Below are 15,720 nucleotides of genomic sequence, written 5' to 3'. Positions count from 1 at the left end.
AGGGGAGATGTGACTTCAAGTACCCATCTACAATAATGCCTCAACCATTTCTATGGGGCATCAGGATTGAGAGCTAACCGGGAAAAGAGCTCAATTTTCTTTGGAGGAGTAACACATTTGGCAAGTGAAGAGATAGTGCAGAAATTTGGATATCCTAGAGGAGAATTACCAGTCAAGTACTTGGGAGTCCCATTGTCCACCAAAAAGATGTCCATAGCTCAATGGCAGCCTCTCTTTGAGAAAATGGTGGCCAGAATCTCATCATGGACTGCAAAAAAGCTTTCCTGTGCTGGCCGGATTCAGGCCGGATTCAGTTAGTTCAATCTGTCCTATTTGGCATCCAAGCTTATTGGTCACAGTTATTCCTGATTCCTAGCAAAGTACCGAAGACAATTGAAGCATATTGCAGGAGCTATGTATGGTCAGGAGAAAATGTCATCACAAGAAGATCTTTAGTGGCTTGGGATAAAATATATACACCTAAGAGTGCAGGTGACTAAACTTAGTCAATCTCAAAGTTTGGATCAGAGCAGCAGCAACAAAGAACTATTGGGATCTTGCAAACAAGGTGACAAAATGTGGATCAAATGGATACATGCTTATTACATAAAAGGACAACAAATCTCTGACATGCCAATACCACAGCAAGCTTCTTGGCTAGTCAGGAAGGTGGTGGAAGCAAGGAGTTTAGTGGAAGCAATTCAAATTCAGACATAGAATAACAGGAGCATTATTAGACAAATATACTACAAAATGGTGGGCCAATTGCCAAGAGTGGAATGGAAGGTGTTCATGTTTGGGGATGATACAAGGGCAAAGGCTAAGTTCACAATGTGGCTATACTTTCAAGATAGGATGATGACCAGTGATAGATTGGCTCGATGGGGGATGCATGTGGATACTAAATGTGTACTATGCCAATCCTGTGATGAGAGCAGGAATCATATGTTTGTTGAATGCGAGTTTGCTAGGAGTATATGGAAGAGATTGTTAAAATGGATGCAAAGACAAACTTTCTGGGCAACCTCATGGGACCAGCACTGGAAATGGGCAATAGAGAATGCCAAAGAAAAATCAAGCAGCGCAGCAGTTTTCAAAATGATATATGCAGAGGCAATACATACGATCTGGAATGAGAGAAACCTCAGGGTATTTGAGAAGCAAAGCAGGTAAGCTAAAGAATTAGCTAGAAATGTTGCATGTGTTTACAATGTAAGAGCGACAACTCAAACTAGAATCCTCATGCAGCAACTTAGATTTTGAATGAAACGTAGAATAGCATATAGGAGTTGAGTTTAACCTTGATATTTGTATAGTTAGATAGGAAGAATAGGTGAGACAGGAGGCTGTGTTAAAGCCAACTGTGGTTTTGTAAAGTTACATTGGTGATTAATGAAAAATGTTTAATTACCCAAAAAAAAAAAAAAAAAAAAGTGGAGCAGTTGTGGAAGCAATTGTTCAAGAGAAGATTCATATTTTTCAAGATTAAGAAAAACAAACCCAACTCTAGTGTAACAACAGAAAAATAGAGTTTCAAGAAGATGGTCATGTTTCCAATGCAAGAACATGAATACAGTAACAACGATGTCCAAGAGTTGCACTGATAGTTTAAGGAAGATCAAGGTGTCCATCAAAAAACACAAAAAGGTTGAGGAAAAAAAAGACAGACTGATAAGACGACCATACGAGGAGCCAATCGAAAAACTCAAATATTCAAACTGTAATATTGGATCACTTAGAATTGACTAATGACACTGTAATTTGAATGGCAATGTATTGACTAGCGGACAATCCCCCAAGGACGACACGCAGCTTACATTAACCTTCCTAAAAAAAGTATTACTACTCTTTTTGTGTGATTAACAAATAAAATATCAGAAAAAGAATTTCTCTAAATATGATTTCCAAAGAGAAAAATAAAATTTTATAAGTCATTGAAATCCCTCTTTTTGAGCTTCTTTACTTCATTAATGGCTCCCTTGGCAACAGTTGAAGAAAGAAAAGAAAAAGATGGAAAAAAAAAGATTAGGAAAATATAGTTAACCACAATAAAATTTAAAAAGTAAAATTTTAACGTTTTTATGCCAGTGAGATACACTCTGTATGCCACATAGACTCAGAGGGCGTTATTTATTACGGTTCAAACAAGGACAAGGGGTCATAGAACCTCCACAAAGTATAAGGGTGCAATTGGTGAAATAGGTTATCCCGATAACAACAATAAAACAACAAGAGAGCTGAATGCTCGCTCTCCAATGAAATACTACTCCTACTTTTATTATTTCAAACCAAAAAAATGACCGCAGTATACTCCCGCAAAAGGGTTCATCGCTCTACTAAATCGAAAGGAGGACTCTCGCTCTACTAAATCAAAAGAATGACTCTCGCGTTTGGAACAAATAAATTCAATACTAATAACAAAGAATAGGAATTGGAGAGCAAGAAGCGCTTTCCTAGTGGAACCCCCCCCCCCCCCCCAAACCAACCCAAAGAAAAATGCCAAAATTATATGGAGAAAATATGCCTATACCTGCAAAATAGTATAATTCAAAACCCCTGATAACTAAAGGTTCTCTACGATGCTGAACTAGCAATGTTAACGCGCTGGCAGATTCACACAGTTGTGCACATTGAACTGAAAATGCCATATGTTTCTTCATAAACCGTTAGAGAAGACTGAGGCCCATGCTCCAGAAGTTATCCATAGTGCCGGCCAAGCACAGCAATAGAGAAGCATCACTTGACTGTTTCTATTTGTTTGATCAAATGGATTGATAGCAGACTGAAACGAACGAGCACGATATGGCATCATCTGTCAGCAAAAACTCCTTTGTGAATCAGTCGCTTTCCTCATCTTTCAAGAGGTGGAGACTGCTGGTTCTATACTCAGACGCTGTGAGCTTCACAAATACCTGAAACTACTCCATTTAACGTGCTTCTCGCTGTTTATCGCTGAAGCACAGAGGGAAATTTCTATATTTTGCATTGCCAAGTTGATGTATTTAACTGCAAAATGGGGCAATTTCATTCAAATGTTAGGCAGAACAGCATATAGCTACTCTCTTTATCTCGAATTCTGATGTTAGATTCTTTTTTATCAGTACAGCAAAATATAATTTTTGTTAGATTTACTTTACGTTATAGTAAAAGGAGTTCAGATATATTTCTAGGATTTTGTAGGCAACATATTCATTTTGGTTTCTCAGTAACGGAACAGAGGAAAAGAGAAACCAGCAATGGAAAAGAGAAACTGTTACTTTGAGATGTGTAAAATTGTCACATATCACTTATTCAGTTATGTAATATTTCAAATCTTTGCTCCTAAGGAATTTGGGTATAACTTGCGGATAAACTAGAGAGGAATTTAGGGTATTCAATTTTAGCATAGGAGTATACGAGATTCGTTGTTCCGCTTATAAGTAAACAACCTCTTTCTATGCGATAGTATAATTCTAAAATAGCAAATTAATAAAAGAAATATAACTGAGAAATCCACTAGGGTCGTTAGCATACACATCAAAACTCGGTACATAATGAGTCCGTCTCTCTATTCTTCTCCAATTAAATACCAGGACTTTGTAGGGTTTGAACCCGACATGAAGTATGTCTAACCTAAACCCACACATCACACATTGTGCTCTTACCACTAGATCAAAGTCCTGCAAGCTAGACCAAGAAAAATACTATTCCCTCCTACTTTATATGACACTGTTACTATTCGGAGAGTGCAACTTCTATTTGACCCAAAAAAAAATCAAATATTTTTTTAAATATTTTCAATGTTAAAAAACTGTAACTAACAATACTTTTTATCTAGTTTATAATTATGTAAATTTTATTTTCAAGAATGGCATCACAAACCTTTCTCGTTTCTTTTCTTCTTTTTATTTTTTCTTTTGCTTTTCAGTTCTTTTTGGCCAGTAAATGACCGAAAAATCATATTGAAAGCCCTGAAGATACCTGGTAAAAGAACTTATCCAAAAAAGTAAAAGCAAAAAGAAACACCTGGTAATAGGATGTCCTTGCATAGTTATGTACATGTTCATTATTCATCATACATCCACAAAAGCTTTTGAAGGTTGCCCTCCTCTTATGATTTACCAAAGATCCTAAATAAGCATGAAATTGGAGTGACCCGTGTTGGATCAATTGAAGTCGATGAAAACCCTCTCTTCAATTTCAGAATTCACGGTTTTCTGAAAGAAGGAAATAGCATCGATAAACATTCTTCAAAGAAGTACTATAAGTTTTAACTTGTAACAGAACGGGAGAGGAAGAGAGATGATAGGGATTACGTATTTTTATAACCACTCCATAAGAACAATCGAAGAGAAAAATGAGACAGGCCAGAGAAAACAGAGAGGAAAGATAGAGAGAATAAAAGAAGTTACATCAACTACAGCTATAACTCAATCCTAAGCTAGTCGGGGTCAGCTAATTTCAGGAAAAAGAATTTGGGGGAAATTTTTTTTGGAGAAAAAGTTTGTACAGAAGAAAAACTGTATAGATAGTCGTAGTTCTTTCTGAAATTGTAAGTGTTTTTTAAGTGAAATATTATTTGTCGGTCTTTATAAAATAATTTTATGTTCCAGCATTGCAGCAAAGCAAGAGGAGAAAGAGGCAATGTCCAGCTGAGGTTCAAAATATAGAAGAACATTGCCCATATTTGGGAGGTGATGTTACAGTGTAAAAACAGAAGGTCGGAATCTTGTTTATCAAATCATGTTCAGTGTTTTAAATCAGCTACGCACAACTGGGACACTCAGAGAAGATAGGGGAACCTATGAAAGAAAAGGGAGTTCTACATTGAAGCAGAGATCGAGACTCCCGTCCTCCAGCTTCCTCTTTTTCTAAAACTATGTAGTTGCAGCAAGCTTCTCTTGGGAAGAAAAAAGGGAAAGAAAACTAAATACCACTTACTTGTTTATTTCTATATACTGGGTCGTTGTTGTTGTTGTTTATTTCTATAAAAAGAACTAAATTTTACCAAATAGCTGAAGTATAAGTACCTTGAAGGCAACCAGCTCAAACTCACAAGCAAATTGATACATTGTAACGGTATATCCTTTGGTGAGGCGCATGAGAACACTGGATTATTCTCCTGCAGTTCAAAAATTAGAAGCCAATCATTACTATATTGGCCATGGGAAGACTACTAGGCTTGACAATGTCTTCTAATTAATGAAGTTCAGTAAAGAAAACGAGAAAAGAATGCTAAAAGATGGGGGAATTGAAGGAAAAATTGTTAAGAAACTTTCTCATTTGGAAGGAACTTTGTCAACAAAAAAAGAGAAGAGACAATCATTTCTGAATGGAAAGCAAAACAGCTCCACGTCAAACATCCTAATATCCAACAACAAACCATAGCCATTAGATGTCCATCTAGGCATCTAATACCCATATTACGGTAGTAACATGTTGACTAGCTGCCTTGCAGGAAAAGGCTATGGTAAGAGTCAACTTGAAAGTTTAATTGTATCAGCACGCATGATAATTTGGTGAATTATATCAGATGGTCAACTTTTTTGTGGCATTCCCTAAGATTATTAATCGTCTGATTAATTGTTATTGCCAGTGTCAGCCTGATATTTAAACGAGTGTATAATGTACACATGTCAAAGGTACACGGAGAGAGATATATTCTTTCCATTTCTCCATTATCAAGTAATACAAGTGTTTTAACTGGACCACAACAATCTAGTGGGACACAACACTCGCTCCCAAGTATAGAGACAAGTGAAGATAAATAATTAATCAACTATATCATACTGCAGTGGTTGTCGAGAGATGATAACGGAGAAACTGCTGCATACCCTTAACATCCCAAATACACCAAGAAATCTGAACGCAAGAAAAATAGAAATTTCTAAGAAACATCTCACTTCCTTCAAACACAGCAACTTAATGTCTGAGCTTGAAAAAGTAAAAGAAATACATACACAAACATATAAATGAATACTTCTGCCAGAAGGGGTTTCTATATAAGCAGCACAACAACAACATACCCAGCGTAATCCCACATTGTGGGATCTGGGAAAGATAGTATACACAAACCTTACCCCCACCTTGTGCATGCAAAGAGGTTGTTTCCAGTAGCCAGCAATTTAGAACAAGAGATGCAGGAATCAAGAAGGGAAATATGCAGAAACAAATCAACAATAGCAATACACTGAAGCAGAAGTAACATAAAATGGAAGGGGGAGTCACAAAAAAATGGAAGACAAACTTACCAAACAAATTAGGTTGCCAGTGTACTTCCAAACATCTTTCAGTCCCCATTGCACTTTCTGGAAAGAGTAGGAACTTATTTCTTGATAAATTACAACTTATCTTCTTTTTAGAGGCTCATAATCCATAGAACTAATAGCTCATCACTTCTGCTTCACCAAAAAGAGAATGGAGCTTTGTGGATTATACAAGTTGCTGCAAAATCAGCTAAACCAGTGAGCAGAAATTAACGTTTCTGTACTTTTAACTACAAGCTATTATTGACTGCATCACATTCAAAGCGTCTGATGAGAAAGGAGGTATCTTTTTCTTAGCCAGGATGATTAAAAATCGAGCCTTTCCCATCTTTTCCTCCGTTCCATCTTTGCACAGCCCTTCAAGTAACTTTTTAATACTATCAAGACTTGGAAACCAATTCTTTTGCATGCTATCTCTACACATTGAATATGCCAAATCAAACTCACCAGCTCTAGACAGGTAATGAATCATTGTCTGATAGATTTTAGCATTTGGCTTGAAGCCTGCACCACGTAAGGCAGAATAGATTCTTTTTGCCATATCAAGATTCTCTGCTCGGCAAAAGCCTTTGATCACTAAATTGTACGTAACCTCATCAGGAGTTATCCCAATATGTTTCATTAACAGCAACAATTTATTAGCTTCCCAAGCAAGCCCCACATTTACTAAGAATTGAATTCTAACGTTAAAGGTAGCAACATTAGGCATACATCCCTTACCGACCATGAGGTTCCACAATCCATCACCAATCTGCCATCTGTTGACTTTATAAAAGGCAGATATAAGTGTCGTATATGTAAAAACATCAGGTGTTATACCTAACTTTTCCATCTCAACCATGACCAAATAAGCCTTCTCCAAGATACCCATTTCACAAAATGAGCTAATGACTGTATTTACTGAAAGTATATCTATATTGATGGAGAACTTCTCAGGAACATCCCACAGGAATGACTCAATCGCCTTCAAATCACGAGATTGAGTCAAAACCTTGAGTGCAGCGTTGAATGACTTAATAGTCCGCGGACAACCATATAAATGCATATCATAGAAGGTATTTACAGCATGCTGTGTCATCCCAGCCTTCCCGTAGAGCATTATAAGCCGAATAATGAAACCTTCACGCCGACCTTGCGGCAGAGTCTTCTGATGCTCAAGCAGATTTTCAATATAATCAAACCTGCCCGCACCTGCTAAGCGAGAAACCGTGTCTTCAAACACAAAGCGGTTCTCAACAACAACCTTATTATGAGCATTCTCCTTAAATAACTGAAACAACTTCTCAGGGTTCCTTTCCCTTTTTAGCTTAATAAGTGCAGGTTCATCTACTTTTAACGGCTTTCTTTTAGATACTAAACCTTTACTGGAATTCTTACCAGCAGCACCTGAGGAAGCAATAGCTGTGGCAGCAGCAATGTGACTCGCAGTTCCAAATCTGCGAACCAGGCGCAGAGCGAGCATGTTCTGATGCTCTCTCCCTCAATTTCAAACATATACACCAACCAAGAACTAATCTTTCATTCAATATTAACAAAATCTTGAGTACCCTCTAATATTCAGTTCAATACACAAGCAATATCTCAAAATACCACTAAGCCTCACTTCAGTAGAAATGCAAAATCTTGAATACCAACTAATCTTCAGTTCAACACATAAGCAATATCTCGAAATACCACTAATCTTCACTTCAATATATTAACGATATCTCACAGTACCACTAGTCTTCAGTTCAATACACAAGCAATATCTCAAAATACCACTAATCTTCACTTCAATATATAAGCAATGTCTCAAATACCACTAATGTTCAATTCAATATAAGCAATATCACAAAATACCACTAACCTTCAGTTCAATATATTAGCAAAATGTTGAATACCCATTTCGAGAATGAAGAACCCCAACATCATTAACCATCAAAATCATCAGAAACCATGTTCCATTTTCATCAAACAACTAAGCCAAGAAAAACAAATTATGGATTCAAACTAATACAATGAGAAACCTCAAGACCAACAAAAGAACTAACTAACACCCAGATGGTTCTTGGTTCTTAGCAACACATTCTATTGCGATTTTATGGGTCTGAATCATATGAAAAAATTATAAAGCTGGCATTTCTATGTATCAGAGAATTACCAGAGATTAAGAAAAAATTCCCAGGAGATATAAAGGGCCTTATATTGCAAGAAATTATGATTCAGCAAAAGGGTTTTTCCAATGATATTTGTAGAAATTGTTGCAATGTGTATAAACCAGCCAGCGAAACTAGGAAGCTGGTGGTAGAGGTGATGTGAGCGTAGGTTTTTGGGGTTTTGGCTTCAAATACTAGGGCCCAGTTGATTTGTTGCTTCAGGAACGAATAATGCATCTTAGTCCCTAAAGTTTTTTGTTTGCTCAATTAGGTCCCTGGTTTAAGAGTGGAACTTTCTTTTTTCTTTTTTCCTTTATTTCTAATAGAAGTGGGACGCTATTGTCCTACCATTCTCCTACATCAATTTGGAAAATATTTAACAAAAAAACTAAGTTAGGTTCGTTTGCTAAATATTTTATATTGAAATTAATGAGTGAACTAGATTATGTATTTTCTAATAATGAGTGAACTAGATTATGTATTTTCTCTAATAATAACGGGTTGTTATTTCTAATCTCCTTATTAATAATTCTTGTATCAGATTTAAGTAATTGACATATTATTTCATATGTGAAATGATAATATACGAATTAGCAATGCATGTAACAAATCATAAATTACGAAATATGCACTTCCAATGATAACTTGTTTAAGCAATTAATTTTTACTAAATCTATCATTTGTTCATAATAATATTTAATTTTAGAATTATACGAAATTGTTTAAATTTTAAAAAAGTATTTTGCATGTTTGAGGAAGTAACACAAATATATTTTTTTATTCCATGTTTAATATTTCATAAAAACTACTATACTTTTATATACATACCACGTTAGAGAATAAACTCTCTTTCTCACACCATGCTCTCGGCGCACGGTAATTAACCTACGCCACTGTGAACACCATGTGGCCTGGACGAGGCAGAGGAAGGGGAAGGGGACGACCAAAATCAGTACCAATTGTTTCGTTTGGAGGCAATTGGTGCAAGGATGCAGCCAGATGCATCCAAAACAAACGCTCAAAGTACAGAGGGAAACAATCCTAACCATACAAGCATTGGACGAGCTTCGATAGTGAAATCAGCACACAATTAGACATAAATGAAAATCCAGCAACAACACCAAAGGGATTGGGCTTGAGTACTGTAACTCTAATGGAGAAATCCAACGGAACAGTAACCCCAGGGGGAGTGAGTTCACCAGTGGAGATCCTGAAGGAGGATTCAACTCTGAAGCGGCCAATTTTGAAGAACCTAAGCGAGAAGGTCATGGATCTGGAAAGCACAAGCATAAATCCTATAGTGCCCCAATGAAGGTACCATGGACAAGCCTATTTGCTAAAAACGGATGAGCAACTAATGTTATGTCTCTCCCCTACATTCCACCACAAATAGTGAATGGTCAACCCATGACTCAACTAGTTAAATCTGAAGTAGATACGGAGGCTGAGAAGTGGAAGAGTGCGCTTATTGTCTATGTAATAGGAGAGGTACCTGGTTTCAATGTGATGAGTCGATACATAGGGAAAACTTGGGCAAGTATAGTTGTCCCGGATCTGTTTCTGCATAAGGAGGACTACTATGTGGTAAAATTTCAAAGTGTAGAGGACATGAAGTAAATCTTCTATGCGGGAACTTACACTATAAGCCACAGACCTTTGATTCTGAAGGTTTGGACACAGAACTTTGATTTTGAAAAAGAATTCCTCACAAACATTCCTTTATGGATCAAGTTTCCAAACCTTTCTATGTGATGCTGGAGTAGTGATTCTCTTAGTAGAATTGCAAGTCTCATTGATACACCAATATTTGCAGATGAATGCACCTCAAAAAAATCTCGGATTTCATTTGCTAGGATGTTGATAGAGGTGAATGCAACTAAGGCACTCTATGAAAAAGTTGTTGTGATGGAATCAACAGGGAGGTTTTTCAGCACAACGTTACTTATGATTGGAAACCTGCATTTTGTGACCAATGCCTCCAAGTAGGTCACTCATGTAAAGTCCAACCACAACCTGGCCTGCAACATCCAGAAGTTTAGAGACAAAAGAGAGGCCCAAAAAGAGTGTAACAAGTATGGAGAACTAAGAATTCAAGGGGCAAACCTATCAAAGGCAATGGGCAGATGCAACAGAAGCAAGATCAAGGCATACAAGGCAATGATGTGCAAACAAAGGTGCATACTCAGCATCTTGCTATCCTTAAAGATGTAAATGCCTAGACTAAGGCTGGCATATGGGCCGATTAGGCCCGACCCAGGCCCGCGAGCCCATATGGGTAGTGGGCCTAAGCGGGCCTAACCGTTTAAGTCGGGACCAGAGGAGGTGGACCGGCTCCTTGAAGAAGCATGTTAGGCCTGGGACCGGGTGCTAAGTGGGTCGGTTCAACCGGTCCTAGCCTGGCTCAAACAGGCCCAACGGCTATTTTTTTAAAAATAAAAAAAATCCAAATTATTTTTTAGTCGTTGCAGCATTTAAAAAATGGTTGTTGGCCTGCAAAAATAGTGTTTGGGCTTTCTAAAATAGCCATTTAACCCTCCCCTCCCCCCTAACTTTGTTTTATATAATTATACTTTTTCCCTATTTTCAACTATAAATACTCCATCATTCTTTCATTTTTCTCACAAAATCATCAATCTCTCTCATTTCTCAAACTCAAATTGAAATATTCAAGCCTTCAAGTCTTCACTCTTTTCTCATTTCTCAAACTCAAATTCTTAATTCAAGTTAAATCATACCCGGTGATTCTAGAGTGTGCCCATTTGTTTTGGAACACTTTAATGTGGTAGAAGAAAAGAAGAAGTTTACATAATAAAGTGCAAGAATTTGGTCGAGTCTACACTCATCGTCCAAAGTTGGAGGGCACAGGCTGTTTAAGGAGGCATATAAAGAGTTGTCTTGCGCATTCTCCAAACATTTGTATTACTATACACTTAGTATTTATAATACTATACTATATACACATCTTATATAAGGCAATATACTATATAAGGCAATTTCTTGTAAATTATCTAAGGCAATATATTTTAATTAAAAAAATTTAAGTCACAAGTATATAATATAATTTACAAGAAATTTCCTTAGATAAAAAAATTTTAAAAAAAGCCTGGCTGACTGGGCCCATATATATATATATATATATATATATATATATATATATATATATATATATATATATATATATAAGAAATTACCTTAGATAAAAAGTTTTAAAAAAAAAATAGGCCAGGCCCACTTAGGCTCAGGACCAGCCCACTTAGCCCGGGACCATTAGTTTGTGGTCCCGGTCCTGGTCCGGTTACCTCCAAAAGCCCACGATAACACCATGGCTCTAGATAAAGGGGGAAGGGCAAGTACCTCTCAATGACCTGGTGCATATGGAATGTGAGAGGCATTAATAGGAGGTACAAACAAAAGGAGTTTGGAAATTACCTCAAAAATACCAAAATCTACTTAGCAAGATTAGTGGAGACATGAGTTAAGCAACATAATGCATAGAAGATTCTTAACAGCATAGCCCCTAGTTGGGGATTCTATAATAACTATCAAGAGGCACTTAATGATAGAATATGGGATGAGAAAGGTTCTCTGTGAACGTGTTACTAGTTACGGCCCAGCTGGTTCACTACAAAGTTACATATGGAATTTCTACAATTGAGCAACTGGTGATAATCATTTATGGGTTTGACACTGTGGAAAAAAGACTATCCTTATGGGCTGCATTGAATACAATAGAGCCTTGGATCAACCTCCTTTGGTTGGTGAGTGGAGACTTTAATGTTATACTCTACCCCATAGATATAGTAGGAGGAAACCTCATCAGTGTTTCTGAGACCAAAGATTTTGAAGATTGTATACTCAATTTAGGACTAAATGAGCTACATTGGAGTGGTCAGTACTACACCTGGTCTAATAAACAACTGAGTCATGATAAAGTGTATGGTAGAATTGATAGAGCCTTGGGTAATGGAGATTGGATGCTATGATGGGGCCACATTAAAGTGGAATATGATGTTCCATTTATTTCAGATCATTTTCCAATATTAATCCACTTGAAATCTATAACCAAATCACCCCAAGACTCCTTTCAGATTCCTCAATATTTGGACTGAACATAGCCAGTTTGAGTCACTTGTCAAGGAGGTGTGGCAAAAATGAATTGATAACAACCCTATGAAGAATATATGGATGAAGCCGAAGGCCTTAAAATTTCTGTGCAAGAAGCTCAATGAAGAGGAGTTTAGCTACATCACTTAGAAGGTTGAGGTTACTAGACAACAACTGAGAAGTATACAAGAACAACAAGCCCAAACAGTATACAGATTCCCTGGTGATAGAAGAAAAAGAAACAGCTCAAGATTTGAAAAAATGGTCCTCAATAGAGGAAAGTGTGATGAGACGGAAATCTAGAATTAGATGGATCAAATGGGGTGATGTTAATACTAAGTATTTCACCGCAGTAATCAAGGAGAAAATAGTCAGAAAACAAATAGTGGAGCTCAACACACTTACAGGAAATAAGATCACTGACCCAAAGGCTATTAGTGATGAAATTATCACCTTTTATAGAAGCCTAATGGAGATATCAGCCAAGGAGCTACCTGCTATCAACAGGTTGATCATGCAATAATGACCAAAGTTGACTCATGAACAACAATTGGCATTGTGCAAAGAAGTTACAACTACTGAACTTTATGACAACTTATGCTCGATTGGAGATGACAAGGCACCTGGAGTTAATGGGTACAATGCAGTCTTTTTCAAGAAGAAATGACACATAGTTAAGGAATAGATAAACCAGGCTGTTTTAGCTTTCTTCACAATAGGGAAGCTATACAGAGCACTTAACTGTACTGCCCTCACATTGATATCTAAATATGAGAATCCCCTCACAGTAAAAGAATATATGCCAATTGACGACTGCACTGTCTTCTTTAAAATTATATCAAAAGTTTTAGCATCAAGATAGCAAAAAGTGATGCCTGATATTATTTTTGAAGCATAGGAAGGCTTTATACCAGGGAGAAAAAAGGTGATAACATCATATTGTCTCATGAGCTAGTTCAGGCTTACAATAGAAAGCATATGTCTCCTAGGTGTATGATCAAAATTGACCTTCAAAAAGATTATGACAGAGTTGAATGGTGCTATCTGGAGCAGGTATTGGAGGAATTAGCTTTCCCCAGAAAATTCATTGCTTGGATTGCAGAATGTCTTAAAATAGTGAACTACTCTATCTTGGGTAATAGTGAACCAACTGAACCTTTCGATGCTGCAAGGGGCTTGAGACAATAGGATCTCATGTCCCCTTTATTGTGTGTTATAGCAATGGAGTATCTTAGTAGGCAATTGAACAGCTAGAAGAATGAAAAGATTTTTAGATTTTATCCAAAGTGTGTGAAGATGGGGATTATACTTTGTCCTTTGTAGATGATCTATTACTCTTTGCCCATGGAGATGTAGGGCCTGTACACCACCTTCATCAGTGTTTTCATCAATTCTCCTCTGCCTTAGGCTTACAAGTTAACCTAGGCAAAAGTCATTATATTGTGGAGGAGTGATACAGGCAGAAAGAGACAAAATCTTGCAGTTGTTGGGATATGTCAATGGGGACCTACATTTCAAGTTTGGGTATACCTTTGTCAACTAAGAAGCTGACCATTGCACAATGGCAGCTTCTTATCCAGAAGATTATCAAAAGAATCTCATCATAGACAGCTAGGAAATTATCCTATGTTGAAAGGATCCAACTGGTTAAATCACTCATCTTTGGTATCCAAGTTGATAGTTTATATGAGTCCACCAAATTATAGAGCACCTGATCCTTTATGAGTTTCTACTGAGAATACTTATGAAGCAGTAAGTAAAAGAGACAAGGGATTTTTACGTGAAAAAATCCACACAAGGGGACAAAAATCACGACCTACACGTGTAGGCTTTCAACTTCACTAACTTGTAATCTCACTATTACAAGCCACTTTGTAATAACTCTATTACAAAGATTTTAACTTAACTAACTTGTGATACACTTACCACAAGCCACTTTGTGACTCTCTAGTTACAAAGACTTTAAACTTATGACTAATCCTAGTCACAACATAAACTCAGAAAGTTTACGGATTTTGGATTTTCTAAAACATAGCTTCTAAGAAAGCAAGATAGGAGTTACAATGAAGAACAAATAACAAGATTACAACTCAACTATGGATACACATAGACTCATAGTGAAACTGATCCTTTAGTAGAGTTGTCTTCTTATTCTTGACACACCAGTGACTTCAATGCCGGATGAACACTTTAATGCTTTAGAGAATATCACTAAATGTACAAGTGAATATGTTGTGCCTTGCACCAAGTTGTTATACTACAAAAGACATCACAATGGTGATATCAATTCTTGGTACACGCTTCTTCCCAATGAGAAGTGATTATTGCACTGTCTACTGCACTATCGCATGTACAGTTGCGAACAACCACTTTCTGCAGTTGCGTTCCAGCTGTACAGTTGACTTGTACTTCTGTCGGAGAACCCTAAGGGACCAGGTCCCTGTTGTGTTTTTCCTTGTGGTTGTTCACTTATTTGCTAGAGATCAGACTGGACATTGTTCATTTGAAATGTATACCAGGTGGGTCAGGTTCTCTATCTAGTTCTTGACAATACGTTTGTTAGATCATCAAAACATAAGAAGCATAAGACAAACACATTGAAAACCCATCAATTTCCCCCTTTTTATGACGACAAACTTAGGCATTGATAGTATTTGTTTAGAGCAAAAATAACCAGATAAGGTACCAGAAACTACACAAGTTCCCCCTGACCTGTTGCTTTTAATTCCCTTTAATCAGATCCCTTATATTTGCATCAAGTTTCTACACAAGTTCCCCCCGACCCCCTGACATTTTCCCCCTTTTGGCATCATTAAAAAGATACACAAGCAGACAATTAGCATAAAGATGTCTAATACAGCCAACTCATGCCATATATGTGCACACAACATGACAGAAAAGAGAAACCAGAGGAAGACAACATTGTACAGGCAAAATGAGGAGTTGTTTCATTAATATTAACAATGGATTGAACAAAACAGGAGCAGTAATGGTGAAATCCAGCATGCCATCACAAAAAGACAAAGAAAAAGAAAGCAACAACCACAAAACATTAAAGTAAAAGATAGTTGGTCACTGAGAGGATCCTAGGAGAATTAAGAGAGGGAGGCTTGGAAGAGGAGGCAGCAATAGTTTTAAGAACCAGGTCCAGTCGGGCATTTGCAGACAGTTGTTCTTCAAGCAATTTTGTGCGAAGCTTATCATTTTCCTTTGTCAGGCGGGCAACTTCTTCATTA

At 37.0% G+C, this 15,720-nt stretch overlaps 2 protein-coding genes across 3 annotated transcripts; one reads left to right on the top strand and one right to left on the bottom strand.

Moving 5' to 3' along the window:
* Positions 1-2,491: 2,491 nt before the first annotated feature.
* Positions 2,492-8,528, bottom strand: LOC104246355 (pentatricopeptide repeat-containing protein At1g80150, mitochondrial). Of its 2 annotated transcripts, XM_070160699.1 has the most exons (4): positions 6,231-8,528; positions 5,010-5,101; positions 4,006-4,196; positions 2,492-3,006 (listed from the first exon to the last, which is right to left on the bottom strand). In XM_070160699.1, the coding sequence occupies exon 1, from the start codon at positions 7,705-7,707 to the stop codon at positions 6,472-6,474; it is 1,236 nt and encodes a 411-aa protein (XP_070016800.1). In that variant the 5' UTR covers positions 7,708-8,528; the 3' UTR covers positions 2,492-3,006; positions 4,006-4,196; positions 5,010-5,101; positions 6,231-6,471. The 2 variants fall into 2 exon arrangements, with proteins under 2 accessions (XP_070016800.1, XP_009800467.1); XM_009802165.2 differs by lacking the exon at positions 4,006-4,196.
* A 4,242-nt stretch (positions 8,529-12,770) lies between these two features.
* On the top strand, positions 12,771-13,672 carry LOC138880140 (uncharacterized). Its single transcript, XM_070159804.1, has 2 exons — positions 12,771-12,991; positions 13,378-13,672. Exons 1-2 carry the CDS (start codon positions 12,771-12,773, stop codon positions 13,670-13,672), a joined length of 516 nt encoding a protein of 171 aa, XP_070015905.1.
* The last annotated feature ends 2,048 nt before the right edge of the window (positions 13,673-15,720 follow it).

This window comes from Nicotiana sylvestris, chromosome 10 (genome assembly GCF_000393655.2).
Source record: "Nicotiana sylvestris chromosome 10, ASM39365v2, whole genome shotgun sequence".
NCBI lineage: Eukaryota > Viridiplantae > Streptophyta > Magnoliopsida > Solanales > Solanaceae > Nicotiana > Nicotiana sylvestris.
The sequence above is the reverse complement of the archived record's forward strand: the minus strand, read 5'-3'. Positions and strand labels throughout refer to the sequence as shown.

What these genes read in the sequence shown, in the direction of transcription:
- LOC104246355 (XM_070160699.1), bottom strand. Translation starts at nt 7,707, where the DNA reads ATGCTCGCTCTGCGCCTGGTTCGCAGATTTGGAACTGCGAGTCACATT.
- LOC138880140 (XM_070159804.1), top strand. Translation starts at nt 12,771, where the DNA reads ATGAGACGGAAATCTAGAATTAGATGGATCAAATGGGGTGATGTTAAT. An exon ending in GAGCTACCTGCTATCAACAG is followed by an intron (nt 12,992 to 13,377) that starts GTTGATCATGCA and finishes TTATTTTTGAAG; the next exon opens with CATAGGAAGGCTTTATACCA.